Below are 20,693 nucleotides of genomic sequence, written 5' to 3'. Positions count from 1 at the left end.
CATTCAAAGAATCTTTGACAATTGTATTTAATTATGTGAAAAACTCTCAAACTCACGGAATACACCACAAATCGTGACACAACTCGAGCAATACGTAAAATGTAGTAGTAAGGAAAACATTTTCTTGAGAAGAAGATGGTCTTCACATTGGTTCTGTTTATAGAACTGTGTGAACTGGATCAATTAGTTCCAGAGAATTTTTAAACTTCTTGTTTTACTTACTTATTTTTCAGATTCACTTCATTTCACTTTTCTTTTTCTTCTTCAAAATTAGAATTTATGTTTGTTTTGAGATACCATTTAAGGGTATAATTTGAGTTCCTTATATAAACACTTGCCTCTTTCACAAACCTAATGGTATGTACACTTTTAAATATTCCCCATGATTTTGCAGTTGTTCCATGAGCTCATGTCATTAACATTAAAAATTTAATAACTCATCGTTAATGCTATAAGGATTTTGCCTGACGAAGCACATGTGTAGGGACAGGTAGGGAAAAGTGAGAGGAAACTAGGATATAAAATTGAGCGAGAAAGATGCACATTAGTTTCGGATTTATAGCTCTCGTGGCCCCTGAGATGAATCGTGACTTTTCCAATGCAAGTCCAATTTCAGCCCCTATAGTACCCGGGGGAATAAAATTGACGACGTGAGAATAATCGAAAATGACTGATATTAGTGTCGAGTCAATAGTTTTCAACGTTACTAAGGTAATTTGTGGCAATCTCGATGCCGTCCAAGTTTAGTCCCCAGTCGGGGTAAGACCCCTTAGCCCACGTGGGAGTGAGTGAGTGGGTGGAGGAGACATAAAAATGATCAATAATAATATTGAATCCGTAGTTTTTGAATTCGCTTAGATAAATAGCGAAACTCCAGATCCCGTTTAAGTTCAAGTTCAGTCCCCATTAGCACTCTGGTTCGGTTAGATGGTGACATGTAAATCTAACCGAAAACGCCAATATAGTGTCGAATTTGTAGTGTTTGGGGTCCTTAAATTGATTGTTGACAGTTCTAGTGCCCTTTGAGTCCAAGTTCAGCTCTCAGTGGTTATAAAAGCCCCTAGCAGTCCGCGAGAGGATTGGGAAGGGATCAATTTTATATAACAGTAATAAAAAATGGTCGATATTAATGTCGAATTCTTAATTTTGTCCTTCCGCGTCACTCCACTCATCCACCACATCATCATTTCCTCAGCATGTAACTTCCGTTCCCCTTTTCTTCGTCGCCCAACATTTCGCCCCGTATAATACGGTATGTCTCACTATGGTTCTGTAAATGTCTCCATTACAGTGTATTGGTACCTTCTGGTCACACAGTACACCAATCGCTTCTCTCCATTTTGTCAAGTAGCTACTAATTCTGCTGTTTACATCTTCTTCTATCCCTGAATTGTCTTGCAATGTCCTCGTCATTACCACTTCTTCATCCAGTCGTATTCTTGTATTCTCAATTACATTTTTTTCCCCCTGAAGGGACAGTGTAAATATTCTCCCTTAGTTTTATTAATTCTAAGCTCTTTGTCGTTGAACGCTACTCTTTAGGCATCTAATTTCTCTTGCAGTGCTTGTGATGTTTACCCTGTAGGATGAAGATCTAAGTAGAGTAAGCATTACATTAAGTAGTCATTGATTGAATATCTCGCCCGAGCGTTAACGACGAAACAAGTTATCACCAAAGTAATAGCTTCTTTCACCGCTAGCCACACATAGGCAAAAATTCAAACAACAACCTTAAACTTATGAATAGAATAAAACTTCAGCATCATTTGAACTGAAAAAGAACATAAAATAGTAAGAATTCGTTTATACCAATATATTCCACCATGCACATCAAAATGAAGAACACAAGGTGACAATTTTCATGTCAGAATAACACCAATGATACGCATAAAACAGTGATTATATTTGGTGTTAAGCTCGATACTTACATCTCTTCAAATGACATGGACAAATTATAACAATAAAAAATGTGGATGTCTTCTGATTACAAAAATATAAATGGATATGCAAAACTTTACATTTTTATATGTATTGTTTGCTGTAGTGAGTGGAAAATGCTTCTCTTCTCATAAAGTGTTGGCGCCGAATGCTAGCTACGTCACGCAGCTTCCTCTTTGTCTCCTGTGCTCACGTGAGTCCCACCTACCAAAGTGACGTAAGCACAGGTAATGACTGTGATTGGTTGCTGTCGATGGCCAAGGCCGTTGGCTGCTTTGTTGCTGATATATCCGTTGCAAGAACGTACAACGATTAGTTACACTATTTGTTTAAAAGTAGCAGATTTTAAAATGAAATGATTAAATTGTCTGAGCTGGGCACACCAAAAATAATGCACAAATAAGTTTATTACATGCTTCCTTCAGTGTTGGGTAAGTTACTTGTAAAAATGTAACGCGTTACAAGTTACTTTACTTTCTCTTAAAATGTAACGCGTTACTTTTAGGTCTGAAACTTTGAATATATCAAAAAATCTTATTACTTCAATTTTCCGTACTACCGCTATTATTATTATTATTATTATTATTATTATTATTATTATTATTATTATTATTATTATTATTATTATTATTATTATTATTATTATTATTATTATTGCACGTTCTGAATAGCTTTGTGTAAATGCAAGGATAAATGTTTACTTGACAGCTATATGAACATTTTCATATAATGTAACATTGACTAAAATGCCATACTGCATTACTCGTAGGGAGCGAGTTTTCTTTGAAACTCGATTCGACTAGAAACAGACATCTTTGAGCTCTACCCGAGAACTCGGCTGGAAAATTTCCTCCAAGTCGGCTCGAATTCGGGTCGAGTTGAGCCAAATCCGGTGTGTATTTTCCAGTATTCTCCAAGTATTTTACATAGGCAAGGAGTCAAGGACATTGTTCACGAGCTTCTGAATTTGGGTTGAAGGTCTATTCCCTGTTCAGCGTAAGCTCTAAACTCCGGTAATCAAAATATTTGTATCCTTCCGCTTGTCACAAATACGATTGGCTGGTGATGTTTCCCTCCCACTCCCCACAGGGAGGAGCAAATTATACACGTGTATTTTGACAATACTGTCTCGTGCTGTCCAGATACTTACAGCAGCAGCAGAAAAGAAAGGAAAAAAACTCGAAAGATTGAAAAAAAAAATATTTGAATTTTGCTGATAAACAATTGTTGCTTAGTGAGTAAAGGTTTACCTTGTTGGTGTTTCACAATAACACTCGCTGAACCGGGATTCATGCCAGCCGTCTTTCACGCTTGAAAGCAGAACACACGTCCACAGTTGAATTGTCGCCGTAATTACTGCGCATGCTTAGTGTTTATTTCTATTGTTTCATTAACCACACTTCATTGCAGTTTTATTAGGTAACCCGTATTATATTATTGTCATTTATAATAATGTAGCAGTTTTATATAGAGCTTATATTACTTATAGTGAAAGTAATAATCAAATCATATGAACTATTTTGCGGAAGAGTATAAGCGTCGGTAGGCCAACAGCAAATCAGCGGGATTTAGTGTCACGTGGCTTTGTTTACCGCAGTTTAGAGCTTAGGGCGAACAGGGTTTAGGTTGAGTATTAGGGTCAAGCCGAACATTGTTAAAAGTTATAGGGCACTGGCCAAATATCTTCAAAACTGCTCGACCCGCGTTTAGAATTGTCAACGACTCGCGCAGCTCGGCTCACAGCTCATTCACTATCGACCCGAACCGAGAAGTGAACCGAGCCAACCGGCTCGGCTAGAGCCCTCGGCTCAGTTGAGCCGAACCGAGCAGATGGCTCATCCCAACCAAGCTAGTTCGAGCCGATGGTTCACTCCAAGCGAGCCGGCTCGAGCCGAGCTGAATTTGTTGTAAAAAATCTCTTGGAATCTCACTATCGAGACGAGACGAGATGCGAACAGTGTGCCCTCTCGTGAACGACACTAAAAGTATTCCATATTACTGCTTAGCTTACATTTCTCATGGCTTTCGCTTTCCAGTTTAATCAGGCCATGATTTCAAAACGAGTTAAAACGAGCGAGCCATTTATCAAACTCGACTCGACTCGAAACTTGACGCCTAAAACAGTGAATCGGCTCGGAACTCGACTCAAGAATATTACCTTTAACTCGAGTCGAAACTAGACTTGAATTCGAGTCGAGTTTTAGCTTGACTCGTGCCCATAACTATGCGTTAGAAAAAATGATTGCTTATTATTATTCTGCTACACTAATTATATAAAAATAACAATGTTATGTAAAATTAAAAATACAGAATATATAGAAACATTACACTACAACTAATAAAATGAGAACACATGAACTGGGGGTGAATCAAAACTTGCCAGTAACTCTAAAATCGATACATGCTTTTTAAAGCTAGTTGTTCCAAACTCTATAAACAACGGGACGCAAGATACGCAAACTGATCTGAAAGAACCAGGGGTGGATTCAGGACGGATTTCTGGGAGGTGATGGGTTGTAATACTGCTACTTAGAGCTACTTTTAAGAGCCCCAAACTCTGGGATGGGTTTTATTTATATATAAAATAAGAAAGTTTCCTCTTCGGGGGAGGGGGGGAATGGCCCCCTTCCCTTTGGAAAGAACTCCAATATTACATACCATCAACAAACTATTTTCTAGTAATGGAGTAGCCTGCTCATGAGAACACAGTTTTTTCGTATTAACCATTTACTGTATATCGTTAATTATGGCACCCTAGTTGTTGATAAATATTTCCCACCGGGCACCACTTTACTTTTAAATCCTGTCCACCATCATCTTCAGCTTTTAAGAAAAAGTATTCTTTGAAATGTTCGAACGATAAAATATTTTCGTTCTCCATTTTTATAAAAGCAACACCAATCAAAGTAAAATAGACTACCGGTACCATTTGCACTCGTAATTCACTCACTGAATGTATTGATTTGGAGCTGTCAAAATCTACGACAAAATCTTCCAGGTGCTTGCAATCAGTACACGTGATTTGACTGAGGCTGTCCACATCTTCCAAAAACAGCAAGGTTCACTATGATGTTATCTGTTTCTTTGTGTGCCGGTGACTTTCGGTCTCCTACATCGTTTATGCTCCATTGCTCCATTCTGAGAAATTGAGTTACAGGAAAGAAACACTTGTTTCCGAAAAAAATATATATATATAAATATACATATATTGTAGTTACTCATCCGAAATGTAACGCGAAAAAAGTAACGCAAATTAGGTACGTTACTTAAAAATTTGTAACGCGTTACCGTTACAGTTACTTTGGAAAAAATGTAACGCGTTAGTTGCGTTACGTTACTTCCCAAGACTGGCTTCCTTGGTCTCAGTCATTAGCACGATGTCGTCTGCAAATAGCATATGTGAAAAGATATGGTTTTTTTTTTTTTTTTTTTTTAATGTGTTATAGCAAAGCATATGCGAAAAGATCTTTGTTGAAATCCTCACTTTAACTGTGAACTTTTCTGTTATTTCTGCCCTACATCCATCGTACATATCTTGAAGTATACGTATGTATGTGTTCGGAGCACTTTCCTTCTTCATTGCCCACCAAAAAGAAATCTCATGGCACTCTATCATACGCCTTTTGTAAGTCGATGAAATCATATAAAGGTCCTTGTGTTCTCTGTACTTTTCCGTTAGCATGTTAAGCTACATTGCGTGGCTTATAAGTTTTATTCCTTTGTAGTTGCTACATTCTTGTACATTGTGTTTGAAAACCGACACAACATAGCTGCTTATCCATTCTGGTGGCATATTTCCTGTTTCCAATATCATATTAAAAAGTTCAATAAACCACTGCACGTTAGCCAATTTCTTATAGTGGACTTCAGTTTTTTCTTTCTTCAATTTTACCTGTAAAATTACTATATATATATTTTTTTTAATCATCTGAACAAGTAGTATTTTCGGTCGTGTTGTTTCATGTATTCGTTTCCTTTTATTTTTATTATTATTATTCGTTACTTATTTATTTACAGGTAGGACTTGGGCAAACCCTTTGTGTTGGAATAGGTGGTGATCCTTTCAATGGAACTGATTTTATTGATTGTCTAGATATATTTCTAAATGATCCTGAAACAAAAGGGATAATCATGATAGGAGAAATTGGTGGTTCAGCTGAAGAAACGGCAGCTCAATATTTGATGGATTGCAATAGTGTAAGTGTATTTTAAATCCTTTTTCTATTTTGAAAGTGTACTGCATTGTGTATATGAATGGCTTATTGCAGAAAGGGACCTGAGTCACTTTTTCACAGTTCTGAAAAAAACAGGAAAAACTGTGTAACGTTGATAGTGTAATAAATAAATGTACCATTTTTAGCTCAAAGATAAATCATAGCGAAAGTATAATTTTGCAAACCTCAATGTGCTCCCTTGAACTTCGCTGCTGGAGACAGTGGGGGTAAAAAAGTAGTGACTCCGGTACCTTTCTGCAAGTAAAAACTGTGGGAAAGAAGACGAGAAATGCACTACAAACGCTTGTTGGTGAGGCTTTACCGTAAGTTCGGTTATATAATTATGACAGAAAATTATAGATTTGTCAACGAATGATAGTACGCTTACCTAATATCCTACAAATGCCCGTTGTCGTGACCTGAGCACATGAGATAGGTTAGGTTACATTTTCCATAGAAAATTATAGATTCGTTAATGAATGACAGTGTAATGCATTTTATGGATTTTATTGTCGGAGTTTCAAGTACAATAATGTGAGAGTTTGTATATGCATGTGTTATTCAACATGTGAATCTGCTTCATTGTCGCCTGTAATGGACTACTGAAGAACCTCTTCATAAAATCCCTTGACGTCGTCAGGTATATACAACAAGGCAGTTCGTATATCCTTCAATTTAGCAACCTTGATTAGCATGCGAGCAGCTGGGAACGTACATGGCGAAGGAAGTACAATTCTTACATCTTTGGACAGGCAGAAGGTGTGATACGTCAAACTTTTAATAAATTCTGACACTTTGACAGTATCCTTATGTTCCACACAATATTCAAAGTATTGATACTTTGAAATCTAAAAATACTGCCTATTCTTGTGGGAACACATGGTAGTTTCCACAGATGGCACTTTTTTTGTAAACATGAGGCCACTACGTTGCGAAATCAGTAATGTGACTGGTGTCGATAAGTTTGACAGTGTTTTGACCACCACAAGTTGCATTACAGATTAGCGTGCACAGTTTGTACAATGTATAAATACGGTTGTAATGGGACGTCGAATAACACTAAACTTCCGGTCGCATGGAAGATATGAATGACCTCTGAGTGATAAATGATGCATGATCTTCTGAAATCGTCCAGTGTCCGTTAATGCTAGTAGAACGCGACACAATGTGTGGTTTTTATTTTGTCCAGGACAATTGCCCGAGAAAAGATGCAATTCTTTTACAGTAAGAGGCACATAGTCGGCAATATAATCTAATAGGAAAGACGCCGCGGCACGTCGATGTCTTTACCCTGCGTGTCCTTCATGATACAGGTAAAACTGACTATGTCCTATTTTCATGCTGTACACACACAGCGTATTTACTGTAATCTGCCGCAAATAGAACATGTCGTGTACAGAAATCTTTGGTAGGTCCAAATTTTGCATGAAATCAAAACTGCCCCATTGTATCTTCCCTAGAACGAGACAACGTTGCAGATTCCTTTACTGCTGTGTAGAACTTGTTCGCTCGTCTTTTATGTACCATTAATTTGGCGGTAGCAACTCTTTTTGTATTGTCATGTAACAGTACATTCTTCATTTCGTTCATGTGTTCTTCACAGAAATCACAACGTGTCTACCTGTGGCTTCCCAAATCGAAACGCAAAATTTACCTTAAAATATTTGTAGTAGAATCTGTTTTATTCTCGATGTAGGGTACTTTTCTTTAGACAGTTCGTACATTTTTGAATTGACAGGTTTTCATTGAGGTATTTGATGTCTGAATAGTGTCTACATGTAGTTGGAAAGGAAGCTATGTGTTCATGTACTGTCTGTATATATTTAGCCTTAATCATATTTCCACTTTTGCCCTGTCCGCGCATATCATGAGTGAGGTATTTTGCCGTCTAAGAGTAACATCCGTAAACGCCTTATTCTTTTCTCTGACACATCATGAAGTCTGCGAAACGCCTCACTACAAACTTGTATTTTCTTACTTTCCAGTAGTATGTGGTACTTTAACGACTTTTCACGTAACGAAACCCCTTCTTTGCGTGGACGATGTTTCTTTACATTTTCAACAATCATTCTCTGCAAATGTATATCCTGTTCATCTTTACTTTGCATTTTGTATAGTACTTCAAACACTGCAAGTTTCTTGTCATCGTTGAATAGTTCGTAACATTTTCTTGGACACTTATAAACTCTTTTCGCTGAGGTTGTAACGCCCCTAATAGTTCACACATTCATGTCCACGGACGCTTGCACCTCTAATCACATTTCTGGTATATGTTGCATCATTTCGGACACCTTTCCGACGTTTTTTCGGGCTGTCAGCGCTCATGTCAATAACACTAATATCGTCCTGCATAACACGTAACCAAACCTAACACAACAATTTCCACACCTCTACACTAACATATGACCTCTACAGACCACTGCTACAGACGAACTATTACTTACGGAAATCGCTCATCACATGTTTCAAGTTTGCCACGTTTATTTTTCACAGGTTTTTATCTCTTTCTTCGTACAAAGGAACCAGTGCCCGTTGCTACAGAGTAGCCAAGTTTATTGCAGAAAGGGCCCCGAGTCAGTAACTTTGGTACCTTTCTGCACTAAAGAATAATTTTCACTGTGCATTTTCTTGGCTACAGACTCGTGCGACTGACGTCCTTTCTGCACTAAACGATGTGTCTATAATTGGGGAAGTCAAAAATACCACTAACTCAGATACCTCAAAAAAGTGACTTAGGTCCTTTCTGCAATAAGCCATTCATATATTTAAAACACCACCAGTGTTAATATACTAACTGAGGATCAGTAAAAATAGCATTTGCTTTTTGGAGGATACGAGGTTTCCACTGAAAGTTTCGGGAATTTAGTATTGGAAACTTGCAACAAGTTAGAAATTGTTGTATTTTTAAAGTACGATATGTGTTCTATATACAAGTAGCTTCCGAGCTCAGAAGGTTTACCTTTTGTGTTACAGGAGCAGTTTGAAGTAAGAAAGTCGTTGGAAAAATGGACTTAACCAAAGAGAATTTTCACACAATGATTATTATGATTTTCGACAGAGTTTAATACAACAATATGTCAGTCGAATGAGCGCTACACTTGGTGATGCAGCGCCATCTATAAAAAAATATCATTGGTTCCAGGAATTTAGGTTTGGCTGCAACAGCCTCAGTGATGAAGTTCGTTAAGGTCTTCCAGCAACAGACTGTTATTGTTTCAGTTTTTATTTTGACTTTTGTCCAAAAAATTTTCTCCGAACTATTTTAATATATTTTCATTCTGAGTATAGGTTGTATTATGGATAATGCGAAATTTGTGTTATTATTTTTTACTATTAACAAATACAAATAAAAAATAGCGTAAAAGGGGTGAAAGAAATGCTCTGAAGGGTACAAAATTATAAAAATGAATATAGTATCTTGTTTGCGATCGAATCATGGTCGAACCACTAAATCAATTGATGTGAATTTTTGAACGTAGTAGCTAGTTTTTATTGTGTCACTTTCATTACAATGCGTATAGTAAGGGAAGTATCGGGATTTACGCCGCAACAATGGATTATTTAATTAGTATATTTAAATATTATGCGTTGTTTATTTTAACATGTCATAAAGTATTTTCTGTTGTTGCTAATGTAGGTCTTCAATATAAATCACACACTGCAAGTGAAGAAACGAACTTATTTTGGAAGGAAAACCAGGCATAATATGTCCAACCACAGACTTAAAACAGGAGAAGAAGAAGAAATTACAAGAAAGTAGTTAGACAACGAGGGAAGCGAGTAATTAGCTCTTGGGTCAAGCTGGGTTCTCACCATTCCAATTGAAATACAAATAGTAAGGGGAAAGAGTGAAGGGAGTGTTCCTATGCATACACTTTTCAAATATTTCCCCCAAGCCTATTTCCTCCGTGCATAGAACGGGCGTTCAGCTGGTACTGTCACTACTACTGGTTCACAACGAGTGGATCTCTTCGACAGTGTGTACAGGTGCAAGTAGTGTAAAGAATGTTTAAGATTTGTCATACTCTTCATTAATTAAAATATATCTAATAATACGTAACCAGAAAGCAGAAGAAAATCATAATTGGGTTAGAGAGTTTTGTGATATTATTTTAGTAGACATCTTAGAATTGATATTAGTCACATATTTCTTTAGCAATTACTGGAACGAAAAAAAAAAAAAAAAATGAAGTTCGGCAACAGAAGAAACTTCTCTCTCATATCAAAACTGTGGTGTAGTGAGTCCATTGTTGATGCTTGTTGAAGTTTATCGGACTTTTTCAACACTGAAGCTATATGAAGTGTGATATCTAGTTGCCACTAGAGCAGTTAGCAAAACAAATTAGTTTATTCGCTCGTAAGTTATTAGCTGAAAAACATGTATAATGTAAATATATTATGTTGGTGGCAACAGTGCTTGTGAAAATGAAAAATTTGTAGCAACTTCCGTCAATTTGTACCTGTGAAGTTCGAAAGATAAATTTGAGATTTTCACTGTGGCTGTGTCTAAATATTTAATCCTTTTTCCTTTTTTCTTTCCCATAAAAATAGTTTAAAATATAACAAACAGAAAAGGATTTCTTCTAGAGATTTTTTTCAGTAAAATTCTCACTATATTGTGGTCGGTGATAATTAAAAATAATGTAATTAAAAAAGGCTAATAGTTACTGCAAGAAACAAACCCCATCACTAGGCTGACGATGTTCTTCGAAAGTACTTCCTAGTGATGTGGTTTGTTTCTTGCGGTAACTATTAGCCTTTTACTTACATTATTTCAGCAAAATTCCTTTATTGATATTTTAGTAGACGATGATATCACTCTATTTTCTAGGGTCCGGATGCCAAACCTGTAGTGTCTTTCATTGCTGGCTTAACTGCTCCTCCTGGTCGACGAATGGGACACGCAGGTGCCATCATATCAGGAGGAAAGGGAGGTGCTATGGATAAAATCAAGGCCCTGGAAGCTGTAAGTACATTTCTTTATATTGTTAATTTTTAAAAATAAGCTTGTAAATGCTGTTACAGTTCACTTTTCCCGTAAACTATAACAATATAATTTTCACATGTTTTGATAGACATAAATACGTAGATACTCTGCATTGAGAATCTTATTGGTTACTTTCAGGAGGAAGCATTGTGGCCTGCTTACTCTTAATCTGCGCCAACGGGTGAACACTATTTCCGCTGACAATGTTTACAATTTTGTATCACACATGAGCTTATTTTTACCGGTACTTAGGCTTGCTTCTCAGGCTATAAATATCACTTATTAAAGTTAATCAGTGTTCAGAGGCCAGTTATGACGTTGATTGGACATGTAGAGCAGAAAAACGTTATTAATATACATGATAAAGAACAGAGTAAATAATCATATTGCTGGATTAGGCCTATGTAAAATATGAGTAGTACATTTCTATAGCATTTTTCCTCTATAAAAAGTAGAAATTTATTCTCAAATAGAACTTAAGGACTTTCTAATATGATTATTAAGGTTAAATTATTGTCTTAATAATGATAGCAATAACCGAGATTCAATGAAGATTGTTTATTTGTATACCTGTCTGCCATGGTTGAGATGTCGGAAGAAGGAAGTTTGGTAACTCAAATTAAATATAAAATTTGTAATGTACATATGTAATATTAATAAATTTTAGTTGCTAAAATTAAAGTAGAAATTTAGGAAATGAAATACTAAATTTAATAATAAAGTGAATATATTGAAATATATAATAATAGCAATAGTTGTCCCAGGGAGGCATGGGTGATTCTAAACAAAAAAAGAAAATCATATGAACATGGATACTAATCTCAACGGTTTGAGAGTTACAGGTTGTGAATCATTTTTGACTTTATATTGCATATTGCCAACCCTGTAGTTATTCTACAGAGATAAGACATAGCGGATTTGAAAGATGATGAAATGGCCTTTCCAATCCTTTTTTTTTTTTTTTTTTAAAGAACCTTAACTTTTCCAAATTTCCTACAATAGCTTCCTTTCCAAAGATACCACCGCCACATGTTGCATACCGTTCGAAAAGCCATTCCATCACCTTTCAAATACGCTATGGCTCACCTCTATAGAGTAAATACAGGGTGAGCAATATGCAACATACAGTCAAAAACGGTTCACAACCTGTAGTTCTCAAACCGTTGAGATTAGGACCTATGTTCATATGAACTTTTTTACTTAGAATCACCTATACTACCATTTCCCAAAATATTGTCCCTTACTCCTTTGACATCCTGTATATAATATGCAGACCTTTTGTAAGTTATATGTAAAATGAAAACCAAATGATAGATTTAAAAAAAATGTGCGTAGGGTTACTGGTCGTGTGTTGAGTTTACTTTAAGATTCTGTTCGTTGCTTATTTCCTAGCTCATTTCGTCTTTTGTGTAGATCAATTACGATGTAAGAGACAACTGTTTCACCTGCATACAATCGAATAGATACAGGTCTCTATTATACAACCGATGGTCTCTATCACTGTTGTGTAACGTGACCACTCTCTTTTAGTAAATTGAATAATACAAGGGAATAGCTGACACTCTTGCTTGTGTTTTTTATATGATGATACTACTTTCTTTCTGACCGGTAATGATATTACATTTTACTTTTCTATTAATATTTTATTATCTTTGAATCATGTAGTACGTCATTGTGGATCTGTGTAATAGGAAGGGTGTGAAGAATTCAGCCAACAAAATGAAATGTTCTAGGTTTCATCGAATCATAGGCTCTTTATGGCCTACTCAGAATAACTTTCAATTTCACCTCGTTCGATTCCATTTTAAAGTTATATTGAATTTTTTGTTTGCCGAATGTTCTGTGCTTCTTCCAAACCATTAAGATAATATATATACTTGGAGGTTCCCTTCCCTATGTCGCAGTATTGATTTGGGGTACTCTCAATTGTAGCGTTCGATTCGAGTTTTCCCTACGTAAGATGGCATATTCCGCAAGTTTCAGTCAGCTGACATATGTAAAGAAACAAAACGCACATATCAGAACTCCATTTGTATACAATGTACAAGCATCAGATAACCAAAATGGTGTTAGTGTATCCAATTCGATTATAGATTTTTTATCCATTCGTGCATGAATGGATACAAAAGTAGAATAAAATTAAAGTATGTTTGTTATAAAATATGGACATGCACTTTAGCAGACGGTTTTACCAAATTTTCACACATTTCTTACATTTTCAGGTTAGGTTAGAGCTTTGTATTTCTTTTAGCAGTTCTTTTGTAGTTCTTTTAGCCATACGTCCACTCCGTATTATACAGAGCCGTCCTAAATTCAATCTGGAAGTAGTAATGGTGCTGCTCATTTAATGCATGCTCTGCTAAAAGAAATACAAAGCTTTCACCTACCCTGAAAATGTAAGATATATGTCAAAATTTGGTAGAACCGTCTGCTTGAGTAATGTCAATATAAATTTTCAGTTTGGTAGAATCGTCTGGTAAAGTAAAGTAAACATGAACCCATTTGCAAATATGCTTTTTGTACAGAATATCGATAAATAACGTATGATTTGTATAATTGATAGGGCTATTGTTCCTTTAAACAGTGAATGAGGATTATTTTATGCAGTAATTTACACCATTAGCAATTTTTAACATTGGCACAGTAGGCCTTCTCCATACACTTGCGTTGCCAAGGTGTCACAGAACACTTGTAGGTTACATAAATTTGGCAAAATTACCAACAACTTATAAACATACAGTTTAATAAATAAGCAAATTTAATAATAGTTTGACAATTCTCTAGGTAGTAGTCTTTACGGGCCTTTCGACAGTGTAAATACAATGCTTATGCCTATTCAGCCAATATTATTACAAGTACACAACCAAGTTTTATTATCTATTTAAAAATTAAGGGAAGGAATAAAATGATTTAAATTTGAAATATTATAAAATTCAAAGAAAGCTGATTTCATTCGCCCTAAATTTCTCTTCGGAACACAGATAATCAACAAATAACACAGAAATGATTATTATTGAGCTTTACGTGAAAACGTCTCTTTTTCCCTACATAATATGGCGGATCGATTCGATATATGCGAGTTCGATACCATCAAAGATCTTGCATTAGGGCACCTCTAGGTCGTTATATTATCTCCATGTTCCAAACTAAGACATTTTTAATAACACTAACCACTGGGCCATGTGTTTCCGATATACTGAATTGAAGGTGAAGAACAGGTGATGTTTTATCTGATATATCAGACTTTTAGGCTTCATCATGGCGGATGACTGAGCGTAACGCAGAAAGCGTGCAGTCGTCGTAGAAAAGCTTACTGCATATAACTGGGTCGTGAATAAAAATAGAGGAGCATATCATGAAGCAATTTACTTGGGTCAGTAAAAAACAAATTCGAAATTTGTTTAACAGCTCAAGTGTAAAATGTAAATTTATTTCCAGTTGGTTTTGGTTGGCTTCATATACAGTAATGCTTCTTTTCCGACATATTGTCCAGTAGTTAATGTTGCTTTAAAAATGTATTAGTTCGGAAGAAATATAAAAAATGTGGCAAACCAGAAGATTCCATATTTCTTTGCAATAGAATCGAGTGGGGTGAAAGTGAAAGATTTGAGTAGGCCAGAAGGAGCTTTATAGGACACCTAGAACGTTCATTTCGGTGTCCTAATTCTTCCTGGTTAATGGAATAGTGCTTGTTTACTGGCAGAATTATATATTTGTTCGTAAAGCAACTCATAACTTTTCCTTTTTGCTGGAAAGCTGTGATGTCTATTGTTGTTACAAAAAGCATTGTCCATTGTAAACCTTAAAACGTACGTGATCTATATTATACAATTCTGCAGTTCCCATGCGTTTCGTTGTGTATGTTATTAAAAATGGTGGTTCGTTCATACGTAGGTTTATATATATATATATATATATATATATATATATATATATATATATATATATATATATATATATATATATATATATATACACATACGGTGTTATGTTTCATAAGTTGCTAGTGTGTGATATAAATACTGTATATGTTCAGTTTATTCGTCCTCATAAATAATTACTTAGTTACAATTAAGTAAACCTTGATTGACTCTTACTTGAATTACAATACACACCTATACTACCTGTGAAGATTTAGTTAATTTGACTTCTAGACTTTTGTTACCGTTACGAGCGACACTTATTAATATAAAGATATTTTGCTGAATATTTTCCTCAGTAATTCTACACGCTATTCGTTGAAATGTGAAGGGGGCACGGTGGCTTGGTGGTAGAACGTTCACCTCTAGTACGAGGGTACCTTTTTTTTTTTTTTTTTTTTTATCCAATGCCATTATGGTGGACAACATCGTGCCCGTAAATTTTCTTTATTGTTAAAATACTTCTCATTTTTCGTTTTCAAATATGGTAATTCAAGGTGTTATTCGTGTCACAGTAAGAAAAGGGAAATGAAATAAATTATGGTTTCTGTATCGCAGTTTAAACCGCTTGAAAAGCATTCTCATCAATAAACTCAAGAGGTATTCACTGTTGGTCCTCCAAATTGTTGTAGAATATATATAGACACATTCTACAGACGCAGTTGTTAGTGTTTCCAAGACTTAGGTAAGGAATGGTATTAATTAGTGTTATGGAAATTAAAAATGTTTACACTCACTCTTTTTCTCGAACTTTCGAAATCCTATATTGTGCAGTTCTTCTCAAGTGGTCCATGTGACATTAAAACAATTCTGATAACCTAAACATGCCAATCTATAATGCATTACATATATTACAATTTTGCTACTAATCCTCATCGATCCGTTAACGCATAAAACTGTATAAAAATAACAAAGACAACGAAAACTATTCTAATCTTTTGATACATCAGAAGAAATATATTTGAAATCAAAAAACAGCAGACAGTGTTCTCAATTAGACGCAGTCTAACTTGGGGTTGACACATTGCTCTTGTTCGAAAGAAATGTATCCTGAAAATTAGTATTACATTACATGAACACAATGCATGACATTTTACTACATTTACATGTGCCTCGAATGTCTCAAGGAGGCATGGTTGCTCAGTGGTAGAGCTCACCTCTGGTGCAAGGAATCCTTGATTCGATTCCAGGCCGTGTGTGTTTGTGGTGGACATCGTCCTCTCCGTGGGTCTTGTCTAAGTTTTACAGTTTTCTTACACATTCTCATTCCACGAATTATTTCGTAATCATTTGTCTCCTTTAGTCTTAAGGTCACAACCATAGAACGCAAAACTAGAAATTTAATTTTTTTTTAATGTCCTAATTGTGAAAATTTAGCTAATACTTCAACAGTTCAATGGTGGCGCTTTCATCAGAACCTAAAATACAGCCTCTGTCCAGAAAGTTCGGTGAATGTGTCTATATTCAAATGGATTGTTGTCTTACGTGAAACAGCAGTTACCGTCCTTCGAATTAAACCCCGTTGATGGTAATGCTCTTCTGGGAACGGATGTACAAGTCCTGGAAACTCCTGGCATACCTTTAGGGATGGCCTTTAGTTGGGTCGTAACATTACGTTGGATGTCTGAAGTGTCCGAAAACCTTTAGTCCTTCAGGATTATTTCAATTTGTAAACAAGAAAAAGTCCGGAGGAGACAAGTTCGGGGAGTAGGGTGGGTGATAACTCTCTTTTTGACCAGGAACTGCTGCACTAGAAAGGCAGTATGTGACCAGGCATTGTTGTGCAGCTTAGTTCAGTCACTTAACTTGGCATACTGGAGGGGGGGGGGATACCCACTTGATCCATTGCAGAGACGTTTCAATATTCTCACGTACGTAGCGGCATTTAACGTGGTACCGTCAGGGAGGAATTCTTTATGAATGAGACCCTCAGAGTCGAAGAACACCACGAGTATTGTCTTAATCCGGGATCTCTCCCTTTGCACTTTCTTGCTTTTCGGTGACTCTGGATCCCGCCACTCCATATTTCGACACTTGCCTTTGGGGTCGTTCCAAAGGCATCACGTCTCGTTGTCGGTGACGATAGTTTCTAGGAAACTTGAGTCTCGATCAACCATGTCGATGAAATCCCCACAGGCGTCAAGCCGAAGTTGCATTTATTCTGTCGTCGAAGTGTAGGGCACGAGCCTGGAGCAAAGCTGCGTTTACCCAAATCCTGAGTCACTATGAGGTGGGTTGTCGTACGACCAATTCCCACTTCCTCCGCTAGCGTTCGCATATTGCACGACGATTCTGGGCCAAAAATTCATTCACTTTGTGTACGTTGCCCAGAGTGCATGCTGTTGCAGGCCAGCCAGTTCAGGGGTGTCTTCCACATTATCTCCCCCTTCTCAGAAAGATTTAAACCACTCATAAATGCACTTCAAGGTGACAGCACGTTCTTCGTGAACTGTTGCCAGCATTTCATGAGTCTCTTCCGCTGATTTTCTAAGTTTGAAACAGAACAGCGTTCACTGCTCCATTTTGGTATCCATTTTGGGTTTCAACCTCGCACACTACACCTTTAGTGTGCTATGTACTGTTAACACACAATAAGCTCTCACCGCAGCGCTGCCGCTCGGGAATTTGTTCAGACATATCTTCATCTGTCCGGCGTGGGATGCAACGGTAGCAGTCTTGCGACCGTGAGCAATGTGACGTCATTCACCGTACTTTGTGGACAAATGTTGTAGAATAGAAATATAAATTATGTGTATTTGAAATTAATGAATAGGTATGGTAATTAGACACTGAACGCAAGGAGCAAGCTACATTAAATATTGTTTATACTTATATCGTGCCAAGATTAATGAATATTTATGTTCTGGATTGTCAATCCCAACAATAGTTGTTAGTAGAGTCCATGTGGTCAAATGACTGAGCATCGAACTCAAGAGTGTGTGACCGATCAGGGAAGGGGCTGGGTAGCGTAGTAGTTAGCGCACCAACACTTAAATTCGCAGATCGAGGGGCCCTGGCTCTGGTAGCCTCTTGACCTCCTGCCATTTGTTTGTAACGTTCTTAAATTTTAATATTAGATCATTATTTATAAAACGTAAGAAATATTATTGTACAGGACGATTGTTAACTTCCTTTAATGGTTCGTATTACCACTACAAACTGAATCGCAGAGAGTTGAAAATATTTTTTATTGCATCTAACCAAAGTAATCCTGCCTAAAATAGAAAAGTAATGTTATTCTGTTCAGCCTATTTATGAATTACAATTACAAAGTGTAGACTACATTTCATTAACTGTAAATTTCATACTTTACATCGTTAAATAAATGGAATGCGCTCATAAACATGTTCCAGAGTCAATATAATATTAATACATTGATAGTCCTTAAAATTAAGCTGTTCGTATTTTAATAACTTTTGATCTCAATACTTCATGTATCACTAGATTAGAAAACTATCATTAAATTATCTCTTTCAACTGCAGTTACTATTAGAGGAGAACGCATCTCGTTGGTTAAACACGACCGTAAACGATATTTCACAAATTTATTTCGAAAAAACTCTTGCAAGATACTTCCGCATTGGGTAAACTCATTGTATATTATTGTTTATTACTTAAAATTCACATTTTTAATACCAGTTCATTTCTGTCTTCAACATTCTTTGTGTCAATTTTTTCACTTTTCACTCTTGGAGCTACCCTGGGCTCTGTGGCCCTCTGGCAGTTGCCAGGTAGCCATCCTGGCGAGTCCAGGTCTGGTAAGTTGAAGACGTGGGTTCGATTCCCAGCTTGTACTTTTGTGACTATTTGAATGTAGTTAAATTTGCGTCATCTGTAGAAGATACGGATGGTGCAAGAATAATCGGTGTTTACCTCCATTCCTCATATAATGTGAGATATTAGCTGAATGTTTCACATAAAATTACTTGAGAGACATGTGAATATAATGACCCGTATTTTGATAAATGTTATTAAGATGAATATCGATCTTTTCAGGCCGGTGTAACAGTCTCAAGGAGTCCTGCACAAATGGGCCAGATGCTTTTCAAGGAGATGGTTAAGAGAGGTTTAGTCTGAAGATGAATAGTCTAGCGACAAATTTAGTCTATTCGTAGAACGTGATGTGTAAATTTTATACTATTGTTGATTTGAAATGGAAGTATAATACTTTGTACAAATGGGTGATTCATCTAGCATTTTGTTCGTTGTTTATTCGCAGTCTTTTCCTTGAGCATATTTTCTTTAGTGAAAACTGGGAGTTTATTTTTTAGCGAACATTTTGAAATTGAACATTATTACCGTGTACAGCAAATCAAGCCTTATGCTAGTGTTAGAGGCAGTCGGTGTGATTGTTATGCGAGAAGTTGAAGATTAAACTAATGGTGCTAATTACTTTTTTTATTTATAAATATTTGTCTTTGTATCCATATTCAGAAGTAAGCAAATATATTTATATACTGTAGAAGGGGAATGAATTATACTAAATTTGAATGATGCTTCCATTTTAATCAATGATAAAGGCATGTATATCTGTACAAATATATACTGTGTTGCAAAAATTGTTACGTGTACATTGAAAACAGCGAAATAAATATCTTAATGTTAAATCTTCTCATTTTTCCTGTCCATTATTGCACTGTTATGGTAAGGATTGTTGGTTTCTTTTCATATGAGTTTTAAATTTATTAATATACAAAGTTTCTGCTTAACAAAATCTTGTTACAGACGTTAGGGTTAAAGTGGCCATAAAATAGTATTGAAGAATCCACAGAGGTGATTCACATGAAAACATTAAATTTTCCTGGCCAAAAATGTGGCATCTTGTTAATCCTAAGATACACAATGAGTTGAATAATCAGTCGTATTTATTGGTCGTTGTTTACATTAGTATGTAGTTCACACTATTTATTTTTGTATAGAAATGGAATACAGTGAAAAATTGTTGTAAAGAGTATAATTTACTTACTCCTACTATAGTAGTCAGTTATGTTTCTGGCTTTTAAGTCTGTCTTCCGTGTGAGTGTAGAATTGTACATGGTGCATACTGTGATTGTAAACATTACGTTTAAGCAAGTTCTGCTATTCAAAATTGAACAGTGTTAGAGTTTAATATTGCCCTCTAAAAGGGCAAGAAGTCAAATTGAAAAACAGATGTCAAGTATGTATTCACAGGTATCATCTTTGTATATCATTTATTTCTTTGCAATAAAAGTTACCAGATAACGTGAAATATATAACTGATCTTATGTGTGTTGAAGTTACTCAGGGATAAATGGGACATTATTAACGCTTATGTTCCTTAAACACATATCATTTCAATGTGTAATGTATTATTCAAAATAGTGTGGTACTGCCTAATGCACTATTAATGAAAGTAAAGCATGTAGAATGGGATAATGTCTGTAATAACAATTGACTAAATTTATTTATATTTTTAATTATTTCGTTACACAAACCAGAAATTGTTTAATTAATACAATCATACCTTTCTTTTTCATAATCCTTTTGACCTAGAAACCTATTTATCTTTTGTTAGCGAAATTGAAGGAACCGTACCTAAAAGGTAACAGCAAAAGCTGAAAACACGAATACAGAATGTTAGGAGGCAGACAATCAATTTTAAATTCAGGGCCA

General features: G+C 35.9%; 1 protein-coding gene across 2 annotated transcripts in view; it reads left to right on the top strand.

Annotated features, from left to right (window-relative positions):
- The window catches only part of Scsalpha1 (Succinyl-coenzyme A synthetase alpha subunit 1), a 74,551-nt gene extending 54,067 nt beyond the window's left edge, over window positions 1-20,484 (top strand). For both annotated transcript variants that reach the window (XM_081767759.1, XM_081767756.1), the window contains exons 5-7: window positions 5,956-6,135; window positions 10,984-11,118; window positions 19,056-20,484. In XM_081767759.1, the coding sequence (XP_081623885.1) occupies window positions 5,956-6,135; window positions 10,984-11,118; window positions 19,056-19,136 (396 nt within the window). In that variant the 3' untranslated portion in view covers window positions 19,137-20,484. The remainder of the gene's footprint in view (window positions 1-5,955; window positions 6,136-10,983; window positions 11,119-19,055) is intronic.
- The last annotated feature ends 209 nt before the right edge of the window (window positions 20,485-20,693 follow it).

The sequence above is a fragment of the Thermobia domestica genome, chromosome 1, assembly GCF_964235325.1.
Source record: "Thermobia domestica chromosome 1, izTheDome1.hap1.1, whole genome shotgun sequence".
Classification (NCBI taxonomy): Eukaryota; Metazoa; Arthropoda; class Insecta; order Zygentoma; family Lepismatidae; genus Thermobia; species Thermobia domestica.
Note: the sequence above shows the minus strand (reverse complement) of the source record. Positions and strands in the feature narration are given on the sequence as shown.